At 58.8% G+C, this 25,726-nt stretch overlaps 1 protein-coding gene across 1 annotated transcript; it reads left to right on the top strand.

The window, feature by feature from the left end:
• Window positions 1-25,726, top strand: SLC9A1 (solute carrier family 9 member A1). Its single transcript, XM_085559499.1, has 12 exons — window positions 1-393; window positions 17,564-18,024; window positions 19,485-19,735; window positions 20,196-20,413; window positions 20,869-21,071; window positions 21,290-21,379; window positions 21,729-21,799; window positions 22,159-22,332; window positions 22,452-22,566; window positions 22,977-23,078; window positions 23,370-23,442; window positions 24,081-25,726. The coding sequence occupies exons 1-12, from the start codon at window positions 69-71 to the stop codon at window positions 24,404-24,406; spliced, it is 2,409 nt and encodes an 802-aa protein (XP_085415625.1). The 5' UTR covers window positions 1-68; the 3' UTR covers window positions 24,407-25,726.

The following is a 25,726-nucleotide window of genomic DNA, read 5'->3' on the forward strand; positions in this document are numbered from 1 at the left end:
CGCGGCCGCCCAGCTGCGCTCGGGCTGTGGCGGGGCGGCTCCAGCGCCCCCCGCCCTCGGCCGCCGCCATGGGCGCCGCGGCCCTGCGCGCCCTGCCCTGGGCGCTGCTGCTGCTGGGGCCGCTGCTGCCCGGGCAGGTGCTGCAGGCCAACCCCATGCTCACCTCCGAGGGCCAGCCCGCGCCGCTGCCCGGCGCCGTGCCCGGCTTCACCCCCGCGCCGCCCGCCGCGCCCGAGGAGATCCACCCGCTCAAGGAGCAGCCGGCCAACGGCTCGGCAGAGGGGCACGCCAAGCCCCGCAAAGCCTTCCCGGTCATCGGCATCGACTACACGCACGTCCGCATCCCCTTCGAGATCTCGCTCTGGATCCTCCTGGCCTGCCTCATGAAGCTGGGTAGGTGGGCGCGTTGTGAGGGGACGGGGCCAGGCAGGGCCCCGCCGGCCTGGAGACGGAGGGAGCCCGGAGCAGCCCGGAGCGGGATGTCCCGGGCGAACGGGACTGGCACCCCGGGCAGAGCACGGAGCGGCCCTCGCTGCCGCGAGGGACACCGAGCATCCCCCGGGCGAGCCAGGGCGGGACCCCCAGCTGGGCGGGACAGACTCCCCCAGTCTCCCCGGGAGGGACCCGTGGACATCCCGAGGAGGGATCCTGTGGAGCATCCCGGGGAGAGGTCCCTCTGAACGTTCCAGGGTGGGACCACCCCAAACACCCCAGGGCAAAATCTGCTGCACGTCTGCGAACCTCCCAGGCCGGCTGGGCCGGGGTGGGCACTGTTCTCCCCACGACCTTGGGTCTCTGTCCTGGGCCTGGTGGACAGTGGCATCCCAGTCCCTCTGCTCCCACTGACTTCTCATCTCCGTGCCTGGAGATGCTCCTGACCCCTGCTTGGACCAGGTTTGCTTTCCTCCCTTTGACACTCAGAGAGGAAGCACCCAGTTTGCTCACTTCCTCTCTAAACCACAGATGCTTTTTGTAACCTTGGAGAAGTCACTCAAAAACCTCCCGGTGCTTCGGCCTCCCCTTCCTCCCCCTCCGCGGCAAACCGAGGTGGGTTTGCCTCTGCTGCAAAGCGTCCCGAGATTCCCGCATTAAGGAGAGCTGCTCAGGGCTGGGAAAGTCCCCCGCTGGGCTGCTCCACTCTGGGAAAGCATCACTCTGCTGGGGCTGGGGTTGTTGACAAAGTGTTTTCCAAACTTCTGCAGCTGGATCAATACCAGCCGAATTAGCCCAAACCTGTGATGTGATGTAACCTGCTGTGCTGTCCCCAGCCTCCGGCAGTGCAGAGGTTGAGCTGGCCCTGGTCCCATCCCCAGTGATAAAGCCAGGGGACAGGTTAAGTGTTTGCTTTGGAGCAGGTGAGGAGGGAAGGGAGCTCTGCACTCCTTCATTTTGCTCCTCAGTTGTCATCAGTGGTTTAATAACACTCACTTATGGGGCGCTCCAGCTTGCTGAGGGAAATCTTGCTTTGGGAGCTTTTAAAAGCTGGTTCCTGTTGTAAACTGTGCCCTGTTCTGGTCTGGAGGGGTCTGAGAGACCCCAGGAGTTCAGATCGTTCCTGCTCAGCTACTCCTCAGAATATCCCATTCCCAGCCCGCTGCGAGCGTGCGTAGGCAGGTGCAGCCCCATTTCCACAATCCCTCCTGAGTGCTTTATTTACGTGCAGGCGGAGGAGTGAGAACACTTCAGAGCCGGAGGCTTGTCTGGGAGACAAGCAGTCAGGACAGGGTGGAAGCAGGAGGGAGCCGTGGGCTTCCTGCCTTCCTGGCGTTTCCCAAAAGGACCTCGGGCCCGTTCGGCTGGCAGGTGCCTCTCCCTGGGCACGCAGGTCTCCTTTCGCAGGCTCCGCCGTTGCAGTGCGCCTTCAGCGCTGCTCGCAGAGCTGAGTGATGAAATCAGGAGTATCTGTGCGGAAGCTGGAGGAGAAAGGAGGGGCCAGTGGCCTGCGGCCCGCACGGGGAAGCTGCTGGCAAACCCCAGAGTGGGCAGCGGCTCGGGGGGACGGCCGGACGTGGTGGGGACACCCGCCCCACTCCCCGTCGCTGGTGCTGTGGGAAGCTGCTCCTGCTGCCCTTGCCTGCACTCGGGGCTCCTTTGTGCTGCAGGAAAAGTTGTGGCTGCCGGCTGTCAGGGCTTTGATGCTACACATATTATGCAAGACTGTGTGTTTCAAGGGGTGTATTTTAGGAGAGGCTGCCCTGCAAGTTTGGCAAAGGTCTTTGCAGGTGGCAGGTGCTCTGCAGAGCTCCGGAGATGTTGATTATGCCAAAATCCACACCTTAGCTTACCTACAGCTGTGACAGGGCCTTGACATCAGGGCTGTCCTGGGACACCCTTTTCCTTGGCCTCCTTTCCAGCATTTTGCATTTCTTGTTCCTGCTGCCTTGGCAGGTAGTTCCCAAGTTGCACGTACAGCTCCCTGTGCTCAATAAAAAATGTCTCACTGCTCTGTGTCCTATCCCAGCCCCCTCCATCCTCCCCTGGATCATGGGGTGTTGTTCAGCAGCAGAAAAATAGGCTTTTTTCCACGCAGGAATAGCTCTTACACAGCTGGGCACTGCTGGCAGCACAGCCTGGAATGGCAGGATGAGGCTCACACAGCTCCAGGCTCCCCAAACAGGACAGAGTCTGCAGCATCCCATTTCCAGGAAGAGGAGAAGGGGACTGATAAATAGAACAGCAGTTTGCAGTGCTTCCTCTTTCTCCCCACACTGTCAGTGTGCATTCATTGATGCATCAGGGTGATCCTGAGGGGACCAACATCTTTTTCCAAGACCAGGAATTCCTGTGGTGTGGGCTGTGCCTGACAGCTCGGCACCTCCTGCCTGCCCCTCCCCAGCACCACAGGCTCCTTGCTGGGCTGAAGCTGGTGATTGAGCCACAGGTTGCTACAAAACTGAGTCTTCAACCCTGTGAGTCACGGCAGGGTGTCACCCTGGGGTAGCGCAGGGTGACCATGTTGAGGAGCTCAGAAATACTCACAGGGCTCTGCTCCAGGCCAGGAGATGCAACCTGACCTTGTTCCTGTTGCTCAGCTTCCCCCTGTTGCTCTTGATGCTTTAGACAGATCTTCAGACTTAAATGCAGCCTCCTGTTGTCCCATGCAGGGGATTTGTCCTTTCTCCAGCAGCTCTCACTCTGAGTTTGTTTGGGGAATCAAAGGTGTGAGTTGAGCCCTTCCCCTCTTGCTGCAGTTTTTGTAAAATGCCTCAGAGATGTTGGTTTCTGGAGGATTCCTCACCTGGCAGGGCACAGAGGGATGTATCTGCCCAGTATGTCCTGCAGGCGTGGGCTGTTCCTGCTTTGTTAATCCCCGTGGAGAAGGGGAAGCTGGTGCTGGCTGCTTTACTTAATACTCACATGATATTTTAAGGCTGTGTAAAGGAAGAGGGAGCGAGGGGCAGCTACAACTATGTGCAGATCATGTCTGGTGGTGGCCTGACTTTGCCAGGAGAAGCCTTTGCAGCTGCAAGTTGCAAGCAGACATTGTCTCAGCCTGTTGTATTGTTGCAGAAGGTCAGACCTTCACAAACCACCCCAGCCAGGAGCTCTCTGTGCCCCTCTCCAAGGCTTTGCAGGGGTATCCTAAGGGTTCCTTCACACCGTGCCCAGGGACTGGTTGGGAAGCTGAGGGGTTTCCCAGCAGGAGAACCTGGTTTCCTCACGCTGAGGGCTGACCTTTCAGCTCACATGGCTCCCAGAGATGTTTAGTTTGACTGTAAATACGTCCTCATTTCAGGGGAAAGGGAAGGAGTGAGTCAGGAATGCAAATAACAGATTGTGGTCAGCAGTGCCTTTGCTGGCTGTGCTCAGCAGGCAGAGATTTGTGGTGAGCACCAGCTCTTACCCACTTTGCAGAAGAGCTGGGGCTACCTGCATCTCCAAAGCCCATGCTGGCCTTTCCTTCTAAAGCCCAAAAGCAGAGAGTCATACTCCGTGAGCCACCTTCCACTGAGGCATGTCCTGTTGTCTGTCTGCACCAAATGGCTTCCCAGCCTCCCTGGAGCATCCTGGCCATTCCACCACCATCTCAAGGAGATTGCAGGGTTTGGTGGGTTCACCTTGGCTGGAAAGTAACCTAAAATTTGTCTTGAGCCCAAGGTTTGAAAGTGGGGTGGTGCCTTTCCTTCTTTTCTCTGGGAGTCCCTCTCCCCCAGATGGAGAGAGCCTTCATACCAGGGCCTGTCATGACAGGAGAAGGGGAAGTGGTTCTATGAAGGCAGGTTTAGATTAGATATGAGAAAGAAATAACATCCTCAGAAGGCAGGGAGGCCCTGGCACAGCTTGCCCAGAGCAGCTGTGGCTGCCCCATCTCAGGATGTCCAAGGCCACGTTGGACAGGGCTTGGAGCAGCCTGGGAGAGTGGAAGGTGTCCCTGCCCGGGGTGGGGGGTGTGGGGCTGGGTGGGCTTTAAGGTCCCTTCCAACCCAAACCATTCCATGGTTCTGTGAACTCATGGTGCCCGCCAAGCTGCTCTATCACTTCCCTCCTCTGCAGGAGAAACTGGGATGCAAAAATCCTCATGGATCAAGATAAAAGCGGTTTAATAAAGCAAAAGCAAAGGTCATGTGCAGAAACAAAAGGAAACAAAAGATTTATTCTCTACTTCCCATCAGCAGATATGTCCAGCCGCTTCCTGGGAAGTACCTTCAGGAGCGTAGTGGCTGCTCTGGAAAGCAAATGTCCTAACTAGAACTGCCCACCCTCTCTTCCTCTTTACTCTTTGCTTTATGTGGTGTGGAATCTCCCTTTGGTCAGTTTGGGGCATCCCAGCAGTGTGCCCTCCCGGACTGCTGCCCACCCCCAGCTCCTGGTGAGGGTGCGTGTGGGGGCAGCTGTGCTGCTGTGAGCAGCAGCCGGAGCGCAGGGTGCTACCGGCCCCCTTCCAGCCACCACAGAGGCTCTGCACTCTGGCTGCTGAGGGGCAGATGAGCTCAGCTCAGCCAGCCCCAGGGCGTGGGGACGTCCCTCCCCGTGTCCCACGCCGGTGACCGTGCTGGGGGTCCCCACGAGGCAGCGCTTGCAGCTGAGCGCCTTCACTCGCCGTGCGCCAGACGCTGCTCGCTGCCTTCGGAGCCCGTGGCTGCCACTGAGTCACTGCTCTGTCTCTCCTTCCCCCTTGGCAGCGCTGCCCTGTCTGGGGTGTTCCCTGCCCCTCCAGACCGAGTGATGGCTGCCAGCCTGGCACTCGCAGAACTGTCCCCACCGTGTGCCTGTTGGGCTGGTGTAAAATGAGCTGGGGATGGAGCCTGTGCTCGGCGAGCAGAGCCCAGAGCTGTGCCAGGGTGGGGACACGCTGGTGCCGTGGGGAGGTTTGGTGTCACATCTCAGCCCGCCGTGCTCGGTGACACCGCTTTGGAGAGCACCAGTGGTCCCCAGCACTGCTGCGCCTGCGGAGGAGCAAGATTAGGGGAGCTCTCAGGGCCTGTGAGCTGGTGATAGGAGCTGGGAGAAGAAGGGCAGAACCTGATGGGTGCAGGTGGGGTTGTGGAGCCCCACAGAGGCTCAGGGCTTGGGGGGTGGCTCCTGTGCCTGGAGGAGACAAGACAATTTCAAAATTGCAAGAGAAATGTTTGTAGAAGCTGGTGGCTGCTGGCTGGCAGTGAGCTTTGGGTGCAAAAACTCTTGGGTGCTAAAACACTTGGGTGCTTTTCAAATGTTTTTATCAGCCCACATCCCTGCCCTGAAATCGTGGCTTTTGGAGAGGCCACCCCGAGGTTTTACAGAGTCCTGCGAGTTGAGGAACCCGAGAATTCCTGCGGGCAAGGGTTGATAAGCAGGGTAGGAAACCTGCAGCGGTGGTGGCACTGGATGGAAGAGCTGGATCTTGAGACCAGACACAGCAGAAACACCCTGGAGCAAAGCCACTGGCATGGGGACACCTCTGCCAGTGCCACCTGCAAGGGTGGGAATGGCACAGCAAAGGAACATTCCCAGAAGTGCTTTGTTGGGAACACGTGTGTCTGACGTGCAGGACGAGTGTGCTGGGGTTTTCTCTGTGGCCCTTCTGCCACCCCGGTGTGGCTTCCCCAGGATGGCTTTGCTGGGATGGCCATCGGCAGAGCCGGGCAGGGGGAAGGGGCAGTTCCTGCTGGATTTCCTACTGGATCCAGCACTGGCTGAGGCAGGTTCCCTCTTGCCTCATTCCTGGCAGGAATGTTTGTCTTACAACCCGCCTTATCACTGCTGGCTGCAGACACGGTGGTGGTGAGAGCTCAGAAATCACCCCAGTGTCCCCACTTGTCCCAGGGAGCTGTTCAGGGGAGCTGGGCCTTGGGGAATGACAAATTCAGAAAGGATTTTGAAGTGCTGCTGCAGCTGGTGCCACAGAAGTGTAAATTGTCGGGATAATGAATTTAAACAGTCTCTTCCAATGCAGACTTGTTGCATTCCCACTTCCTTATTGGGGATGATCTAAACACATGCTCTGGCTCCTTTTCCCCCGCTTTGCCATCTCAGAAAGAACAGCCATGGCATTTATTTTTTCCTCCCTGATCTGCCCATTGCTGGTGTCTGAACTAAAAAACATCCAAACTGTTCCCTCCATGGATCTGAGCAAACCATTAGTTTAATTATGGTTGGAAGAGTGAAAGATTCCTGCTGTGAAATACAGGATGGTGATGGAGCGGGAAAAGCAGAGCAGGTCTGTAATCACAGCCATTCCTCCCTGGTGAGCCCTAATGTCCATTAAGGCAGGATTACACTCTCTTGCAGCCTTGGCTTTGCTCCCTGCAGGGACCCTGTTGCCTGTGGCAGCTTTTGGACCTCAAGGCCTTCAGGAACCAAAGCTTTTGTTTCATCCCCTTTATCAACAAAGGCTTGGAGACCTGATGCTGGGGTCAGGGATGGGCTGGCTTCCCACACAGATGGGTGGGAGGTGGGATGTGGGTGCTGCAGGTCCTGGGGCAGCCAGAGCCCAGACTGGTGCTGGCCTGGCTTTCAGGGAGATGCCATGGAGTTGTTCCTCCCCTGAGACCTGCAGGTGACCTGGGGTGGTTGGTGGGGTAACAGCAGAACATGTCAATATTTGGCCTGTTTGGTTCACATCCTTTCTCCCAAATTGGAGGACAAGCCTTTTGTCTGCAATTAATGTAGCTAAATAGTCTCCTTTGGGGTTTGAGAATGACACATGGGAGAAGGGAAAAGCAGGTGGTGGTGGAGGGCAGAGGGTCATCCTTGGGGTGACAACAATCCTGTGGCAAGGGACTGCAGCCCCTCTTGTGCAGAAGAGACACAGCTATCTCTAGCACTTGTACGAACCAGATGCGCATTGGGCTTGCAAATAAATACTTCTTTAACACAGTCCTTCCCCTTTTCCCTCCTGCAAGCCCAGGTTTGGCTGTAGGTGCAGAGGTGGTGGGGGCTCTGAGCCTGTCCCAGGATCATGCAGGGCTTGGTCCTTTGTACAGCCTAGTTGGAGCTGTGGCAATAATGGGGATGAATTACTGCAGCTGCCTTGTAAACATTTGGTTTCTTTTTTTTTTTCTTTTCCTTCTGATTTGGGTCCCCAAGGCCTAATTTGTTCAAATAAAACCCGAAATCCACACGGAATACTCTGTGAAAACACAGGCTTGCTGAGTGGAGCTGGAGCTGGCTTACACCTCATCCCTCCCATTTTCACTGGGCTGCCTGAGTCAGCAGCAGCTTTTGCTCACCCATTGGGGCTCAAAACTGCCAGCACAGGTTTGATGCAAACCTCGGTGTTCTGAGATTAGGGTCAGACAGCTTCCAAGGGAACAGCAGAGGAGCAGGGGATGGTTTGGGTCGAGCCACGTGTTGGTGGTTGATCCTCTCACTCCACTGAGCTCCCAGCATCTGTTCCCCATGGTGCTGGATATCTCAGGGACTGCTCTGATTTTACAGTGTCTTCCAGCTGTGTGTTAAATCGTGTCATGTTCCATTCTTTTGCTCTTTTCTAGGGCAGCAGAACTCAGGTGTTTCTGCTTGGGAAGGAAGAAACCAAATTAAAAGCTCAGCAGATGGGCGTGCACGCACTCGTTGCTGCCTGTTGGAAAAGGCAAGATCCAAGGCTGAGCCTTGCTTGGAGAGGAGCAGTGAGAATGAATCTGGTGGTGTGTCACCTCTGGTGGTACAAAAATCTGCTGTTACATCACCCCATATCTCCTGGGGCTCCTTCCCAGAACCTGCCTGCGTAAGAAGGGCACGATTGAGACTCATTTGAAGTTGGGGTGGTGTTTTGAGTGGAAAGTTGAAGAATGCAAAGTACTTTTTTAGTCAGAAGAGAACACACACATTTTCTTGGGTTGCCCAGGAGTGACTCACAAACATCTCAGCATCCAAGGTCTTTGTCTCCAGAAGGTTGCAATACAATCGACCTCCAGGGACAGCACTTAAATCCCACTTTACAGAGGGTGCTGCTAGGGAAATAATTCCCCTCTCTTGTGCAAGACACACACTTGCAGAGCAGACACCCCATGGCAGCAGTTTCTTTCCAGTGCCTGGAATTATTCTGCATTTTGGAGTCACGACATGCTAAATTTTAATGATGGATTTGGAGAGAAGGCAGCTTCCCACCCCACTGCTGGAGATTTAACAGCAGACACACCAGGGGCACAGATTTAAGCACATACGGGCCTCTAAAGAGAAGAGCTGTGTTTCCAGTCCTGTTAGTGCCTCAGTCTCCCTTGGGAACGCTTTTCCCACAGCAGCCTTGGTCCCTGGGGGTGAGTTGGCAAGGATCAGCTCCTCTCCTGTCTCAGCTGCTGCGTGGAGGGAGAGCAGCTGCTCCCAGGAGCTGGGCTGGGTGTGAGGAGCAGCGTGCCTGGGGCTGGTGCTGAAGGCTGCAGTGGTGTCTGTGTGTGCTGGGGAAGAGGTGGCAGTGGCCGGGTGCTTGTGCTGGCTCCGGACGCCTGCTGGCGTGTGCTGAGAGTGGTGTCACTTTGTCTGGGCTTGCAAAGCCCGGTAGTAATCAGTGCTAATTGCAATTACCTCCTCCCTGCTGTCCAGTGGAGACCAACAGGTTATTTCCTGAAAAGCTTTTGTTTGTCTTTCCTGCCCGTGTTCCCGGTAGGAAATCTGCCCTTCCTGGGAAGGGCGATTGGCATCGCTGTGCCTGGAGAGTTTGTGTCTGGTCACCTCAGGCGGGCTCAGGTTTAACTCTCCCCAAGGCTTTGAGGGTCAGCAGGAACTGGGAATTAAACACTGGGTCCTGTGGTTGAGGGTAAGGAGCTGGGGAGCAAGTGGAGCATTATTTTGGGTGACCAGGCATTATCTCTTTTGCATCACCTTGAGTCCCTTCTGCTCCAGAGCATCCATCTGCATCCCACAGTGTGATGGTTCCCTTTGCAGCACACAGATGTTAACTGGGAGGATTCTATTCCAGAAATCCCCTGGCACTGACCCCTCCTAACCCAGCTATTCATGGCATCCAGCGCCTTGTAGCAGCTGAAGGAATCTGGGAAGAGCATGGCTGGTGAGTGAGTTATGTTTAGCTCCCTGTCCCTTTCCCTGGAGCTAAAGAAGTTTTTCTAGACCTTAAACCTCCTCAAAATGCGCAAGTCCAGCTGCTGTCGCTGTTCTGAATGATACAAATCTGGATAAGGATGCTGTTGCCCAATAGAAAACTCACTTTTCCAGGGTAAATGAGCTGTGCCAGGAAAATTCCAGCCTTGCAGGCCTGGCTGTGAGCTGCACCCATCCAGAGCTGGTGGGGAAAAGTCAAAATGAGTCTTGAAACACCTGCAGCAGAAATCTGGGTGGCAGTTTGTCCCCGTGTGCCTCCGTGCCCAGCTTCTCCTGGGTGAATGCCATGGGCTAGTAGAGACTCAGGGTCCCGCCCTGGAAAGCTGCGTGGAGCCTGCCCAGAGGCTCCGAACAGGTTTGGTGATTGCAGGCTGTGCTTTGGGAGCGGCTCTGGAACGTGCCCGTTAGAGGAATGCAGTCAGCAGGAGCGGGCTCAGCGCAGCGCCCGAGTCACCGGGCGCCGAGCACCAAACCGGGGCTGGTGTCCCCGAGCTGGAAGGGTGGGTTTGGCAGCTCTACACCTGGAGAGAGGTGGAGGAGAGCTGCTTCGTGCACAGCTGTGCGCAGCTGGGCCTGGAAGAGGACTTTTCGAGATGTGGTGGCACCAAGCCTTGAAGCCTCCCAAGCCATCGCTGCTCCTTGGTTCTGTTTTCCTCCCTCCTTGGAATGCTGCAGCCGTGGGGTGACAGTCCAAGGGCTCTGGGTCTCTCAGTCGTTAATGGCAATTAGGTCTTTCTTAATATGTGCTTTTCTTGCAGACTGTCCTTGCCTTCCCTTCTGTTGTGAAGGAGAAGCATTATCTAAACACAGGACTGGAAATTGGGAGCTGCTGGGTTCTCATGCCAGCTCTCACGCCATTCACTTGGGGACCCGGGCAAGTCCATTTAATGTCTTTTGTCTCTCATTTCCTTTTTACAGCTGGGAGGAAATTAATACCAGCTCTGTAAAAGACTCCCAATTGATCTGTTAATTTCTTGTGAGTGCTTCAAGATAAAACCAGGGTACGTGCTCTTCTGCTCTCAAAAAAAAAAAGTGTTGAAGTGTTTGTGCTAAAGGCTTCTGTCCATGGATTGTTCTCAGGGCACATTGTGGTTGTGTGTGGGCACCTTCCCCTCTGAGGAGGCTGCTGCTCCAGGTCTTCCCAGTCCTTCCCAGGGTCAGGGCAGTGAGGTTTAACTGGGAGGGATGGCTGGCAGCTGTGGCTGCAGGCTGAGCAGCGTGTGCTCTGCGGGGAACACCGGGTGTTGGATCACACCAAAGGCTCACCAGGCTCTCAGAGCTGCCCACGGGTTTGGAAAGAGGGGCGCAGCCCTTGGGGTGGGGAGCAGCAAAGCAAGGAGCAGCTGCCCATCCCTGTGCTGCAGGGAGGAGTGGGTGCTGAGCCTGGGTCGGCCAGGGAGGAGATGTGCCTGTGTAAACAGCTCGTTTCTGAGCGTACACAGCGGGTTCTGGCAGGGGGCCGCCCCTCCTGGCAGGCTGGAGTCCAGGGTGCCTGCGGATGATTCAGAGCCGGGCTTGCTGCGTCCCCTCCTGCTCTGCAGCACTGCAGCGCGGCCACGGGGTCCCAGCACACGTGCAGCACTCACACCCTGCACCCTGCACCCCTCACACCCTGCAACACTCACACCCTGCAACACTCACACCCTGCAGCCCTCACACCCTGCACCCCTCACACCCTGCACCCTGCACCCCTCCCACCCTGTGCCCCTCACACCCTGCACCACTCACACCCTGCACCCCTCACACTGCACCCCTCACACCCTGCGCCCCTCACACCCTGCACCCTCACACCCTGCGCCCCTCACACCCTGCACCCTGCACCCCTCACACCCTGCGCCCCTCACACCCTGCACCCTGCACCCCTCCAGGAGTGTGCTGTGGGAGGGACACAGGATTTGCCTTCGCAGGGCAGCGTGCTGCTCCTGGAGGGCTCAGGGCTCATCTGCATGCAGCTCCTGCTCTGGCTGCTGCAGGATGCAGGGACGCCTTTGGTCCTGTTCCCCAGGCTGCTCAGCTTTTTGGGGACCCTGCTGTTGCTGTCTGTGCCAGGGCTCAGCTGCTTGTCCTGTCCCCAGGTGTGTCATGCCAGTGGCTGGTGCTGGGTGGGAAGGAGCTGTACCCCCTTCCCCTGCTCACCCTCCTCTCCGTGCCCTGCCCCAACAGCTGCTTTGACAGCACACCAGACCCCGTCCCATTATCACCATTAGCAGCTGCAGTGCATAAAATGTCCCTAAAGAGCTGCTCTCCACCAGGCTCCATGCACAGAACAGCCCACTTCTCCCCCAGACCATCTCTGAACTGTCCTTGGCACCTGGACCTTGCAGAGAGCCATACCAGCATTGCTCCTGCTGCTGCCCTGGCATCCCTCCCCTCTGTGCCTGGAGCATGGGAAGCTCCCAGCATCCTTCCAAGGAGAGAGGCTCTGGCTGCAGCTTATTCTGTGTTTATCCTGCCCTGGGGTGCAGGCTTTGCTCTCCAGAGGCCCCCAGAGGGAACTGAGATTTGGGAAAGGCAAATGCACTGCTCTCCCTGCAGCTGCCTCAGATGAGGTGTCTGCACTTGTCTCCCCTTCCACCAGAGGATTTATTCAGCCTGCCAGTGGGAGTTTCCTGGGAGCTGCTGCTGCAGGAGGACGGTGAAGCTGTCAGACATCACAGCCCTGCTGCACCTGCCTGCCAGCCCCTCCTCTCACAGTGATGCAGGGGAGCATCTGTTGTTGTCAGGGATGAAGGGCTCTTCCCTGGCCTGCACTAGCCAGGCCTCCAGCGTTGGCTGATGTGCCTGTACCTTTCTCACCAATCTTCCTGTGTGGAGCCAGCTCAAGTTATGGGTTGTGGCTGCTTGGCTGAGCTGCAGCAAGGCTGGTACCTGGCAGGGTCTGCTTTTTGTCCTGTGGCTTCCAGGTTTGGAGTCACCCTAGGGCTGGCCTGATGCTATCAGCCCTGTTTTTATCTTGTGCAAAGCAGGCAGGGTCCAGCGGTCACCTTCCCACACACAGCTGCCTCCGGTGCTGGGGGTGCTGGGGGCTGGGGCTGTACCAGGCAGCTCCTTCCGTGTGCCCCGGGCTGTTTGCACTGGGTGGGAAAGAGGGGTAAAAGCAGGGCAGCTCCGTGCTGCAGGGTGGGGCCGAGCTGGGAGAGCGAGGTCTGGAGGCACAGGGTGATAAGTCACACCGAGGGGAAATGAAACAGTCCCTTCCTCGTCTGCAAGGGGTCCTGACGGCTGGGGACTGTGACAGCGTGCCTTCTGGGGACGTGATGTGCCATCCAGCTGGGCAGGGTCACGGCCAGGCTGTGCTGGGCACCCTGGGGTCCCCCAGGTTTCATCCCATCCCGCGTGGAGGGAGCTGATCCTGATCCCTGAAAACGCCTGGAGGCTGTGGGGCAGTGCTGGGTGCTGATGGTTTTTAACCAGTCCTGAGCACCAGCCTGGTTGCAGCCCCTGCCCACCCGAGTCCGGGGTGCAGGAGGGACCCCGAAATCAGGGCTGGATGTTTTGCTTTTCCCTTCTCCCTGTGCTGGCTTTGCACACTGTGCCCACGGTGAGATTTGGAGGGTGGCTCTGTGGCCCTCGTGTGGGATCTGCATTCACTCAGTGACTCACAAAAAGCAGCATAAATTAATTACCTTCCTGGTTCTTGGCTTTACTTCGTAATTAGTGACAACAAAATAATGAGGCTTGAATGAAACATTTGGTTTGTTCTGGAGGAAATTGTTTTGCTTAGAAGCACTTTCTGTACCTGTGCCTTAACACAAAAAACAAGAAGTCAACTTCTCACCAGGAAATGGCATTTTGGGGTGGAAAATCAACGCTTTTCCGTTCTGGACATTGAAGCCACTGGGTGCTTAAAAGGTTGCCCAAATCAACCCAAGCTGCTGAAACAAGCCCAAAAAGAGCTGCGGGGGAGCACTGGGGTGACCTGGACCTGCTTTAAAACCCTGCCTGCTCCCTGGTGAAACAGAAAAGGGTTTGGCAAAGCCCAGACTGCGTCATGGCCCCACATGTGCCCTCCCAGTGGGGTGGCTGTGGGAATAAGCCAGCTTGGAGCTCTGTGGGGCTGGAATTTCAGGGCACATGGTGACGATGGAGCTTGTGAGAGGCAATGAGTGTAATTTAAGTGCAGTGGTTTTACCCCCTCTCCTGGCAGGGTGACACCAGCCGTGCCCTCGCTCTATTTATAGGTGTAAATCAGCAGCTATTTAATTCCTTTTGAGCAAGTTCAATTTTCATCCCCTTCCCTCGAGGCTTCCCCGTTACATCTGGTGCAGCTCTCTCCATTCTCCTTGTTCCCTGTCTTTGCAGGGAGCCGCTGGATCCGGCTCCATTTTCCAAGGGAGAAGCACAGCAGAGACATCCCAAGATCCCCAATGGCCCTGCTGGAGGCCAGAGCAATCAGCAGAGCCTGGCTGAGCTTCGGGCAACTGCTGGTCAGGCGAGGGAAGAGAGAAATCCACTCTGGTTTTTTCCTGAGGGAGAAGGATAAATGGAAGAAGCTGCAGCCAAACTCTGCAGGACTGGGATGGATTTTCCCCTGGGAGCCAGTTGCAAAATGTTCTGTCACTGCATCGCCATCCTGGCAGGGCTTTAACCCTGCTGGGGTCTTACCCCCATCCTCGACCTGCCCAAAACACAGCGTGGGAAAGCCAGATCCCAGGGCCTCGGAGCTCTGCAGACCCTGGAGCCCAGCCCAGCCCTCCTTCCCTTCCCTCCCTGCTGCTCCTTCAACTGCAGAAAGAAGGGCAGGCACGCTGCTGAGTCACGGCTTCGTGGCTCACTTGTCCCCAGGGCTGTGACACATCCTGATTTTGGGGTTCAGCCAGCAGAGCGTCAGCGTGCGGGGTGCCTGTGTCCCACGGGAGCGTGGGAGGGTGTGCACAGTGCCTGCATCCCTCGCCTGGGATGGCTGCTGCCCCTCTGCAGGGCCAGCCTGCTGTCCTGAAGGGTGGTGCTGTCAGACACGCGTGTCCCTCCAGCCCTGCTCTGCAGTGTCCTTCAGAAGGGCAGCCCTTCTGAGCATGCCTGCTCCCCCTCGTGCCTCCTTCCCAGGCCCTCCCAGCCCCCTGCAGCCCAAACTGCACCCAGCCTGGGCTCCAGGGCTGCAGAGAGCATCAGCCCCCTTGCCCAGACCGACCCTTCCTCTGCCAGAGCGAATTCCCGGGGGTGGGAGAGCTCCTAGCCCTGGTTAATAATTGAGTGATTCCTCTGTGCCTGCCTGCTGGAGCCTGCAGCTGCTCCAATAAACCTGGGCAGCCTGGGAGGATGGGGGTTTGTGTAACCACTCTCCTTTCTCGTGCCTCCTCTTGGCTGACAGGATCATCCTGGAAGCATCCAGGCTCTCCGAGGCTGTGTCCCTGCGTGGGTGCTTGGGAATGTGGGCTGAAGCCTCAGGAGCATCCGGCTTAACCGTGAAGGTGCTGGTTGAACCAGCTGTGCCCTCTGCTCCCTTCCCTCCTCCTTCCCCGTCCAGCAAATCCACTGACCCCAGAATAAAGACCTCAGAATGCTCAGAAGCTGCTGAACAAACTTAGTCAGAGCCAACTTTCCTTGCCCAAAATCTCTTTCAGTTGAAGGATGAGATTTCCTCCAGATCTGCAAGTGCTCAGTCTGTGGTTAAAACTGGGATTCCTGTCCCTGGTTCCTTTCTGCCCAACCCAAGGAATTGCTGACCACCAGTGAGCAATCCCTGTGTGTGCCTTGCTGGGCATGTAGGAGCTGATGTGGGCAAGGAGCTGCTTTCATAGGAGCTGTTATCTCCTGGATTTCCTTGTCTGTGTTTGCTCAAGCTCTTGGGGTTCATGTTTAACTCAGCTGTGGCTCTTTTAATGGTTCTTGGTGGTGTTTGATGCTGGTGTGAGGGAGCTGCTCACACAGAGTTTGTTTTCCAAAGGAGGAAGCTTGGGTGACTGTGCGTGCCCTGTGCTGGGGATTTAGGGATCTGGGGTCACAATATTATTATTTTATTGCTATTACTACTATCATAATCATCATCTTTAAAGCTATTAGCAAGGCTTGTTCCCCTTTCTGCTGCCCCTGGATGTGCCCATGGCTGAGCATCCTCATCTCCCGGCATCCTGCCGCAGCCTGCCTCATCTTCCAGGAGGGAAGTTCAGGCACAGGGCTGGGATCAAAGCAGTTCACCCTTGCCTGGCCTCATCCCCACAGGGATGAGTCCCCCCCATCCCAAAGTGGGATGCTGGCTCCCACCAACAGATTGGTACCAATGAGCTCTGGAATGCTCTAAAAATACTGAGCAGAGCAAGCAGGGAGCAAAAAATGGCTGAGATTCAGTGAAATCAAAGGCATAATTAAAATGCAGCCCGTGTAAGTGTATTTTTAGGGCCCTACAAAAAGGCTGTAAACCATTGAATTCCCATCAGCACACGAATGTTCCAGTTTAATGGAATCCTGGGGCCTGTGGGGAAGAAGTGAGAGATGCTTAATTGTCAGTGTTTGTGTTTTATTCATGATTGAACAGACTTAGCAAGCAAAAACTGATCTGCTGTTGGCTTCTCGCTGCTTGTGTGGCTTTAAGCCTTATTCCAGCCAGAAATTGCCCGGTGTGCTGGAAGGGTCGGTGGTTCCCAGGGTTTGCATGAGCTGTGCATGGAAAAGGGATTATCACCTCCCCTCCCATAGGCAGCTGCCTGCCAGGCTGCCTTGGGGTGCTCAGAGCTCGTGTGGGCTCCAGGGGATCCAAGGAAGAAGAAAAATCCCACGGGGGTAGATCAGGAGCCGCATCCGGGCCTGGAAGTCCCTGAATGCAGGTGCCTGGGTGCTGGGGGTGCCCGGGATGGAGTTTGGTGTTCCCAGCTGCTCCTGCCTCCCCTGGAGCCTGTGGCCATCGAGCTGTTTGCTGGGCTTGGTGCTGCTGGGCAAAGCTGCAGGGGCCAGACTCCTTCCAGCACCACTCGGGCACCAGGGACCCTCTGGGGCAGCTGGAATGTTTCCAGGAGCCTCGGGTGTGATGAATCCCCTGGGCTCGCCCATGCTGGAGCCTGTTCTGCAGCTCGGGTGGAATTTGGGTGGAATTTGAGGGCCCGTGGGAGCGAGGCCTTTCCCGTGGGTGTCTCTGCGCAGCTGGAGGAGGGATGAGCAGCCGTGGCACAGATGTGGCCCCTGCGGGCTCGGGGGGATCTGGCTCCTTCTGGAGGGGATTTAATCTGTTGTGGAATTGCTGCAGATGGCACGGCCGGAAGGAACGGAGGAACACAGCATGCCAAGGCAGGGTTCCTTATTTTAAACTGCTTCCCTTGCCAGGGAACAAATATGCCTCACTTCAAAATAATAATTATAAAGCCTGGGAGGAGATCCAGGGAACCCAAAATCCTTCTGTGGGTGTTGGTGTGCTGGCAGGTGCCCGGCTGGGGGTGTTTGGTGGGAATGTCATCCCAGCAGGTCAGGCTGGCTCAGGCACCTGCGTTTGGAGTTGTGCTGTGATTGGAAAAGGGGGAAATGTGTTCCCTGCTACCTTGCACCCCAAGGATGCATCCTGTCCCTGCTGCAGCCAGTCATGTAAAACCTCCGGGAAGGAGAATTGCATCCTAAAATCCACCAAGCAGCAGCTCCCATCCGCATCCCCCATCCCACAGTGCCCCGTGCCAGGGGTGCCCGGGGCCGGGCGCCGTGCCTGGCGCCGTGCCTGGCACGTGCAATAGTGGCACTGGTGGGTGGCTGCTGTCTGATGGAGGGAAATGCCACTGCCTGCATGTGCTCGGGGTCAGTGCTGCGGTGGGAAGGGCTGGAGCCAGGGCCTGCTCGTGTGGAGAGAGCTGCCTCTGCTGCAGGGCTGTCACGGGCCTGGGGCCCTCCGAGAGACCCTGGCGTGTCCCAGGGGTGTCTGTCACCTGCTGCTGGGGCTCTCGGGCTTCTTCCTCAGACCAGCAGTACCATGGTCTGGTTAAGCTGCAGTTTCCACTTGACAGAGCAGGGCAGGAGAGGAAACTGAGGCACACGAGGAGTGACAGGTCACGAGGAGTGCCAGGAGGGCTGGGAACTGGTCCTGATTCTGGCAGGGGTGTCCCCCAGCAGACAGCATCCTCCATTCCTGTAGCCAACGTGACTCTTCCTCTCTCCTTCTCTCCAGGCTTCCATGTGATCCCGTCAGTGTCCAGCATCGTCCCCGAGAGCTGCCTGCTCATCGTGGTGGGCCTTCTGGTCGGGGGGCTCATCAAAGGGGTGGGTGAAAAGCCCCCCATCCTCAAGTCGGACATCTTCTTCCTCTTCCTCCTCCCCCCCATCATCCTGGATGCCGGCTATTTCCTGCCCCTGCGCCCGTTCACCGAGAACCTGGGCACCATCCTCATCTTCGCCGTGGTGGGCACGCTCTGGAACGCCTTTTTCCTGGGGGGGCTGATGTACGCCGTGTGCCAGCTGGGCGGGCCCGGCCTCAACCACATCGGCCTGCTGGCCAACCTGCTCTTCGGCAGCATCATCTCGGCCGTGGACCCGGTGGCCGTGCTGGCCGTCTTCGAGGAGATCCACATCAACGAGCTGCTGCACATCCTGGTCTTCGGGGAGTCCCTGCTCAACGACGCCGTCACCGTGGTGAGGGGCTCGGCCCGGGACGGGGGGTTTGCTTCGGTGCAGGAGCGTCTCGGGGTGGTGCCAGCTGTCAGGGCCATGCCAAGCTGCCGGGTGCCTCCTGGCAGCTCCACTTGGACCAAACCTTGTCCAGGTGCAAAGCTAAAAATAGAGGTTTAAAACACTGCAGAGGTGGGTTGAGGTGAAGTGTTTCTCTTGCTGGGCTGGGGAGGCTGAGGGCACAGGCCCCATCAGCACATGGTGCCGTGGGAATCTGCTCTCCTGGCTGGAGTTGCTGCTGTGCCTGTGCCTGTCCTGCCAGGAGAAGCACGAGGGGCTGACCCTGTAGCTGCTGCTCCTTCTGTCTCCTTTCACGTGGTGCCCCCGGTGTCCTCCAGCTCCCAGGAGGTGGGAGAGCAGCACGCCAGCCATGGCAAAGGGGAGAACTGGAGGGGCTGAAGCCAGGCTGGCATCCCACCTGGAGCACCCCTGAGCCCACTCCAAGCAGCAGCTGTGCAGGGACATTTGGGAGGTGGGGCCAGGCCTGCTCCCTTTCCAAAGGACATCACTGTCCATCACTGGCTTGGCCATCAGCACGGTCTTCTCCTCTCTGCAGAGCTGACCTCTAAACTGACTCCTAACGCACTGCTTTTTCCTGGCTCTTTTCCCATATCCCAGCTGTCCATTCCGGAGCTGACTGCTCAGCCCCTGCTGACAAGGTTCCTGGTGACAAAGAACACTCTGTCCCACCACGAGGCTTTTTCCAGGCACTTCTCCCCCATTTTTCAGCTGAGGGGTGCCTGCAGGGTCTGTGTCCCCCCTCTGGTCCCTGGGGAATGCTTTTGTCTGCCCCTGCCCCAGGAGCTGGCACCTCGCCCTCTCCCTGCCTGCAGGTGCTGCTATTCCTGCAGGATGCTCTGAATCCTGTTTCCCATCCTGACATGTGCTTTAACATCTGCAGTGTCTGGGGGTGGGAGAAGGCAGCACAGCCCAGAGTCTTCCCCTCAGGTTTCCTTCAGCTGCAGAAGCTGCCTCAAGGGTTTGGGCTCTTTTCTGGGCTGTGTAGGGCAGACGGGGGCTTTTATGTCCCTGCATCTGTCAGGAGTCCCCCAGCCCGGATCTGTCCTGTCCTGCTCTTTGGGAGAACAGGAACAGCCTCTGGCTGGTGACCAAAGGCCCTCCTGGCACAGCTGGAGAGCAGAGCTGTCCCAGACACATCTTCCGTGGCACCGTGTCCCTGGGGGCACAGAGGACAGGGAGCTGGTCCCCCTGGCTCTGAGCCTGGCACAGCAAAGCACCAGCAGCTGGTTTTGGCGTGGGCCTTGGTCTAGCACAGGACCCAGCTCAGGGTCACCAAGCAGTGACCCAGCTGAGCTCAGGTGTGCCACACGGCCAAGGGAGGGCCCTGGGCAGGTCTCCTCCAGGGTGAGGCTATCCCTCACCAGAGGGACAGGTTGAACCCTGCTCCCCTTTCTCCCTGCCAGGTCCTCTACCACCTCTTTGAGGAGTTTGCCAGCTTCGAGCAGGTGACCATCCTCGACATCATCCTCGGCTTCCTCAGCTTCTTCGTGGTGTCTCTGGGCGGGGTCTTGGTGGGCGTCATTTACGGGGTGATCGCTGCCTTCACGTCCCGCTTCACCTCGCACATCCGCGTCATCGAGCCCCTCTTCGTGTTCCTCTACAGCTACATGGCCTACCTGTCTGCCGAGCTCTTCCACCTGTCCGGCATCATGGCGTGAGTGGGCAGCGTGGCCGGAGGCGCCCTCCTGGCCCCTGGGGATCTCTGGGCTGCAGCCACAGTCTTCTGGCTGGCCCCGCGTGCTCAGGACACGCCCCGGTGTGTTTGGGCTGGGGTATGCAAGGAGGCACACGAGAGGAGTGAGCCTGGGGAGTGGTCCCACAGACCCCGGGCTGCTGGCAGCCTGTTGCTGTTCTCCCGGGCACACAGGAGCAGGCAGGGCCGGCTGAGCACTCGGGACACTCTGGGTTTGTGCTCCAGTGCTCACTCCTGCCCTGCCAGGGTGAGAAGAAACCTCCTGTTGCCTTCTCTGGAGGCCTTGAATATTTGTTGGTGGTTCACAAGGCCTGTCCTGCCCTGGAGTTTGGTGTCACAACACAAAATGCTGCTGCGGGGCCAGGGCTTGAGGCTGTCCCCATGTCCCCATGGCTGCTGAGGGCCCCAACCTCACCCCCAGGCTCATCGCTGCTGGTGTGGTCATGCGGCCCTATGTGGAAGCCAACATCTCCCACAAGTCCCACACCACCATCAAGTATTTCCTCAAGATGTGGAGCAGTGTGAGCGAGACCCTCATCTTCATCTTCCTGGGTGTCTCCACCGTGGCTGGTCACCACTACTGGAACTGGACCTTCGTCATCAGCACGCTGTTCTTCTGCCTCATCGCCAGAGTGTTGGGTGAGTGTCAGCGTGGTGGCAAAGCCCTCGGGGTGTAGCAGAATCATGGCATTGTTTGGGCTGGAAGGGACCTTAAAGCCCATCTCGTTCCAGCTGCCATGGGCAGGGACACCTTCCCCCATACCAGGTGGCTCCAAGCCCTGCCCAGCCTGACCTTGAGCCACCATCTGGGTCATGGTGAACTCTCAGGACCGTGATGGTTTGCCTTGCTGGGGAGGCTGGGGATGGCTGAGTGGCACTGCTCCACCGTGGGCATCACCCATGCTGGTGGTTGGTGGTGTGGGGAGATGGGGCTGAGGCTGTGGTCATGCCAGACATGGGGTGGAGGCTGCTCAGGGGCGTTGAGATGAGCACAGCTCTCACCTGCACCCACAGCCCTGAGGGGCTGCAGGGTGGGCTCTGTGGGACTGGAGGGGATCCTTGACCATTCACACAGCACTGTGCTGCTCCCCCAGGTGTCCTTGTCCTCACCTGGTTCATCAACAAGTTCCGAATTGTGAAGCTGACGCCGAAGGACCAGTTCATCATCGCCTACGGGGGCCTGCGGGGAGCCATCGCCTTCTCCCTCGGCTACCTCCTGGACTACAAGCACTTCGGCATGAGGGACATGTTCCTCACAGCCATCATCACTGTCATCTTCTTCACCGTCTTCGTGCAGGTTGGTGGCACTCAGGCTGTGCTTTCAGAAGGAAAAGGGGCTCTTCATGCCGTGTGCAGAGTGGGGAGCCCATCCCCAGCCTCCGTCCCTGACCCTGCCGCTGTCCCACGTCCCCAAATCGCTGCACAGTGACACCGACAGTGGTTTGGCTTTGCTGAGCCCTTCCCACTCCCACCACTTGCCTTGGGCAGAGATGTAACCTCCCTCCCCCTCCCCAGGGCATGACCATCCGGCCCCTGGTGGATCTGCTGGCTGTGAAGAAGAAGCAGGAGACGAAGCGCTCCATCAACGAGGAGATCCACACGCAGGTAACGCGCTGCTGCGGCCACCCCGCGCGCTGCCTCAGCCCTCTGCTCTCTCTGCTTCTGCCACTCCACCTCTGTCACTGGGACTGCCCCTAAATCAGATCCCAAGGTAAGGGGGGCAGAGCGAGGGCTCTCCCCTGTCTGTCATCCTGCTCTGACCCACACCCCCGGTGCCTGTAGAGCCAAGCCTGGTTGTGTGAGTCCGTCCTGCCCTCCCAAAGCCCATCCTGGACCCACAGCCCTGATTTTACACGCCCTGAGTGCCCCGCCATGTGTCAGTGTGGGTGTCAGGGGAGGGAGAGGGTGGGAAAGAGCCCTCTGAGCTGCTCATGCCTTGGACCATCTCTTCCAGTTCTTGGATCACCTTCTGACAGGGATCGAGGATATCTGTGGTCACTACGGGCATCACCACTGGAAGGACAAGTGAGTGGGGAGGTTTGGTGGCTGGGGAAGGGTTTCAGTCACCACCCAGAAGGTTTCACAGCTCTGTGCCAGGCTTTAATATCCACACACAGACTCACCGTGGGAGGGATTCAGGGAAGCCTGGCCTGAGCCATGCTGATGGAACTGGAGCCAGCACTGAGCCCAGCAATGCTGTCCTGGGGACTGGGAGCTGGGAACTGGGGACTGGGGACTGGGAACTCAGGACTGGGGACTGGGAACTGGGGACTGGGGACTGGGGACTGGGAAATCAGGACTGGGGACTGGGGACTGGGGACTCAGGACTGGGGCAGGGCCAGGGCTGAGCTGTGGCTGCTCCTCCTCCCCACGTTCCTGGGAAGGCTGAACCGCTTCAACAAGAAGTACGTGAAGAAGTGCCTGATTGCGGGGGAGCGCTCCAAGGAGCCCCAGCTCATCGCCTTCTACCACAAGATGGAGATGAAGCAGGCCATCGAGCTGGTGGAGAGTGGGGGCATCGGCAAGATCCCCTCTGCCGTCTCCACCGTCTCCATCCAGTGAGTTCCCTGCCTCCCGTGGCACCCCGAGTGCTCCCTGCTGGTGGCCACAGGGCAAGCAGCCCTTGGGTGCTGCGTGGCCGTGGCAGTGTGGCTCTGAATCCTGTCTGTCCACGCAGGAACATCAACCCCCAGACCCTCCCTTTGGAGCGCGTCCTTCCAGCCCTGTCCAAGGACAAGGAGGAGGAGATCCGGAAGATCCTCCGCACGAACCTGCAGAAAACCAGGCAGAGGGTGAGGTGTCCCCTGGCATGTCCCCTGTGCGTGGCAGGGGCAGGGACACTGCCCTGCAGACACCCTCAGCTGGGCCCTTCACCCCTGCTGTCCCTGCCCTGCTGTGCCTTGTGCTCCCGGCCTGACTCTTCTTCCCCAGAGGCTTTTCCCCCTGGGCTGGTGCTGGGACAGGCTGAGGGGCAGGCTGACTTGGTCAGTGGCTGAGCCCAGCCTTTAAACCCTCGCTGGGCCAGGCAGGGCCAGGATCAGGCATCCTGTGGTGGCACACAGGGAATGAGCCACGAGCCTGCCTGGACCTGCTCTGCCCACTGGTGGCTGTTCCATCCATCTCCAGGAAGAATGGGGCTGTGGCCTTCCTTTCCCTTTCCATGTGGGATTTTAACCCGTCTCCTCTCGGGATCTCTTCCCAGCTGCGATCCTACAACCGGCACACGCTGGTGGCTGACCCCTACGAGGAAGCCTGGAACCAGATGCTCCTGCGGAGGCAGAAGGCCCGGCAGCTGGAACAGAAGGTGCTGGGGGAACACCAGGGCGGGGATGTGCCAGGGCTGGGCAGGACGGGGGCCAGGGGGGCTTCCCAGCCAGGCAGGGCACAGGGAGGGGGCTGAGGTTCGGATGCCAGAGGGTGACCCCAAGCCTCGGGGGTGCTGCGATTGCCCCAGGCCCCAAGCAAGTCCCTGGAGCGTGGCTGGGAGGATCTGTGCCCATGTCCTCTGCGTCCCACTGCTGCTCCCTGCCCGTCCCTGTGGCCAGGTCCCTGCCTGCCCTGGCCACGGCGCTGACGGTGCCTTGCTCCCTTGCAGATGAACAACTACCTGACGGTGCCGGCGCACAGGGTGGACTCGCCCACCATGTCCCGGGCTCGCATCGGCTCAGGTAGGTGTGAGGGGGCTGCACGAGGAGCGGCACTGCTGGCACCCGGAGCCCTTGGAGCTGTCCTGCACCTCCCCAGCTCCCTGTGGCTCTCCAGCCACGAGGGTCCCCATCCCACACCCACCCAGCCGAGCCCCAGAGGGTTGCTGTTCCGAGCAGAAGCACCCGGCTGGCTCCCCAGCACAATTCCCACTGGAAGTCAGGTTGGGCAGTCCCTCCGGAGCTCAGCTCGCTCCATCCACGCAGCCCATGCCCCTCCTCAGGGGAGGGCGTCAGGAGCGCTTAGCCCCCAAACCTGTTGCCGCTGGATTCCCAGTTTGTCCATCGCATATCTGCTTTGGCACCCTCGGGTCCTCCCGTCCCTGTGTCCCCTCCCGCTCCGGGGACAGCGTGTCGGGTGTCGGGGTGTGACGCGGCTGCGGAGCCGGCGCTTCATCAGCAGAGGGCAGCTGCGCCCTTCCCGATGGAGCCGGGCTGCCGGCAGCTCCAGCCGGGCTGTGGGAGTCGGGAGAGGAATTACACAGCTGAATTGGAAATCAGCGAGGCAGCCCAGGCACCCCAGCCCCAGACAAACATCTGGGGTGCGTCGCCGGGGGTCCCTGAGACCCCCTTTCCCTGCCTGACCCCTCTGTGCCTCCCAGACCCGCTGGCCTACGAGCCCAAGGAGGACTCGGAGAACCTGCCCATCATCACCATCGACCCGGCCTCGCCGCAGTCCCCCGAGTCCGTGGACCTGATGAGCGAGGAGCCCAAGGGCTGCAGTGGCCTCCCACCCTCGCCCGAGGAGGATGAGGAGGGGCTGGTGATGCGGGTGAAGGAGCCTTCCTCCCCGGGGACTGACGACGTCTTCACCCCGGGGGCCAGCGACAGCCCCAGCAACCAGCGGATGCTGCGGTGCCTGAGCGACCCCGGCCCGCGGCCCGAGGAGCCCGAGGAGGGGGAGCCCTTCATCCCCAAGGGGCAGTAGCTGCTGGCACAAAGCCTCCAAGTTGTTTCTCTCTCCCTTCATTCATTCGTTCTTTGCTCTCCGTTTTGGTTTCTTGTCACTACACACTGGGTTCAGGAAGGGGAGACTGTCCTGGATGGACTGGGTTTGCCAGGACAGCTCTGCCCAGCGAGCGCTGGGCTGGCCCCAGTGAGCAGGGAAGGAGCCCTGGGATGCCCCGGGCTCCTTGGGCCGCGTGGCCTGGGGGTGACGGACAATTTTCCGCCCGGGATTGGGATTTGCAGGTGCCTCACAGCCCCCGCGGGGCTCTCCCAGAGGTGCCCACCCACTCAGGACCTGCGGCCGGCTCTGACCAGGGGTCTCCACAGTCGCTCCCCGTGGCACAGCTTCCCCTCTCCCCTCTTGTGCTTTATTGATTGCCCCCTGGCCGTGCTCCGGAGCAGAGAGATGGGGCAGCAGGAGCTGTCACCGGGGCTGGCACACGCACACTCCCCCTGCACCCTGCCAGGCACCTCGGGCTCCTGCTGCTGCTCCCCCGCCTTGGCAGCTTCCCACGGGACCGGCTGTGCCTGGGGTCCTCCCTCCTGGCCTCACATTTCATGCCAGGTCTTTTCAAAGAAATATTCTAGAGCCATGCAGGGGGGAAGCCGGGACCCCCCTCGCTTTGAGCAGCCTCTCCATCCCTCCTGGAACTGCTATCGCCTGTCCCCACGGGGACCCTCGGCCCTCGCCCTGTGCCAGCGCGGCAGCGGCTGCTCCTTAACCAAAGACGGGGCCCGGGGTGTGCCGGGGGGATTTTTTGTCCCCCTGCAAGCGAGAGGAGCTGGGGGAGAGCCAAGTGCCAGCGGGGACACGTTGGATCCGAAGGCTGGCAGCAAGGGGACGGCTGGGGGTGCCAGGGGTCCTGGAAGGACCCATCTTTCCCCAGGGCTTGGGAGGGATCACTGGGTGTTCTGGTGACTTGCAGCCCTCCTCAGGGTGTCCTGCATCTGTCACCTTGTCCCCCACGTGCCAGCCAGCTCCTGCCACGTGCCACCTTTGCCATGGGTACTGGGGGTGCTCACCACCCCTCCCCGGGGACCCCGGCCGCTGTCCCCTCCCTGTGCTGTGCCTTGCCACGCTCTGCCCCGCTGCCTTGGTGGGCACCTGTCCCACATCCCACCTGCTCCACATCCCGCTGGGACCCCCAGGTCCGGCGTCCGCAGGGCTCCGTCACCGGGGCGAGCACCCACGCTGCTGCCTGCGCCTGCCTGCTGCCCTGCTCTGTTTCCAGGAGGAAAAAAAAGCAATGGAAATTCTCTTGTATAAAAAGGAAAAAAAAAACAAACCCACATGTAAAGA

This window comes from Lonchura striata, chromosome 23, assembly GCF_050655825.1.
Source record: "Lonchura striata isolate lonStrDom1 chromosome 23, ASM5065582v1, whole genome shotgun sequence".
In the NCBI taxonomy this organism is placed as follows: Eukaryota; Metazoa; Chordata; class Aves; order Passeriformes; family Estrildidae; genus Lonchura; species Lonchura striata.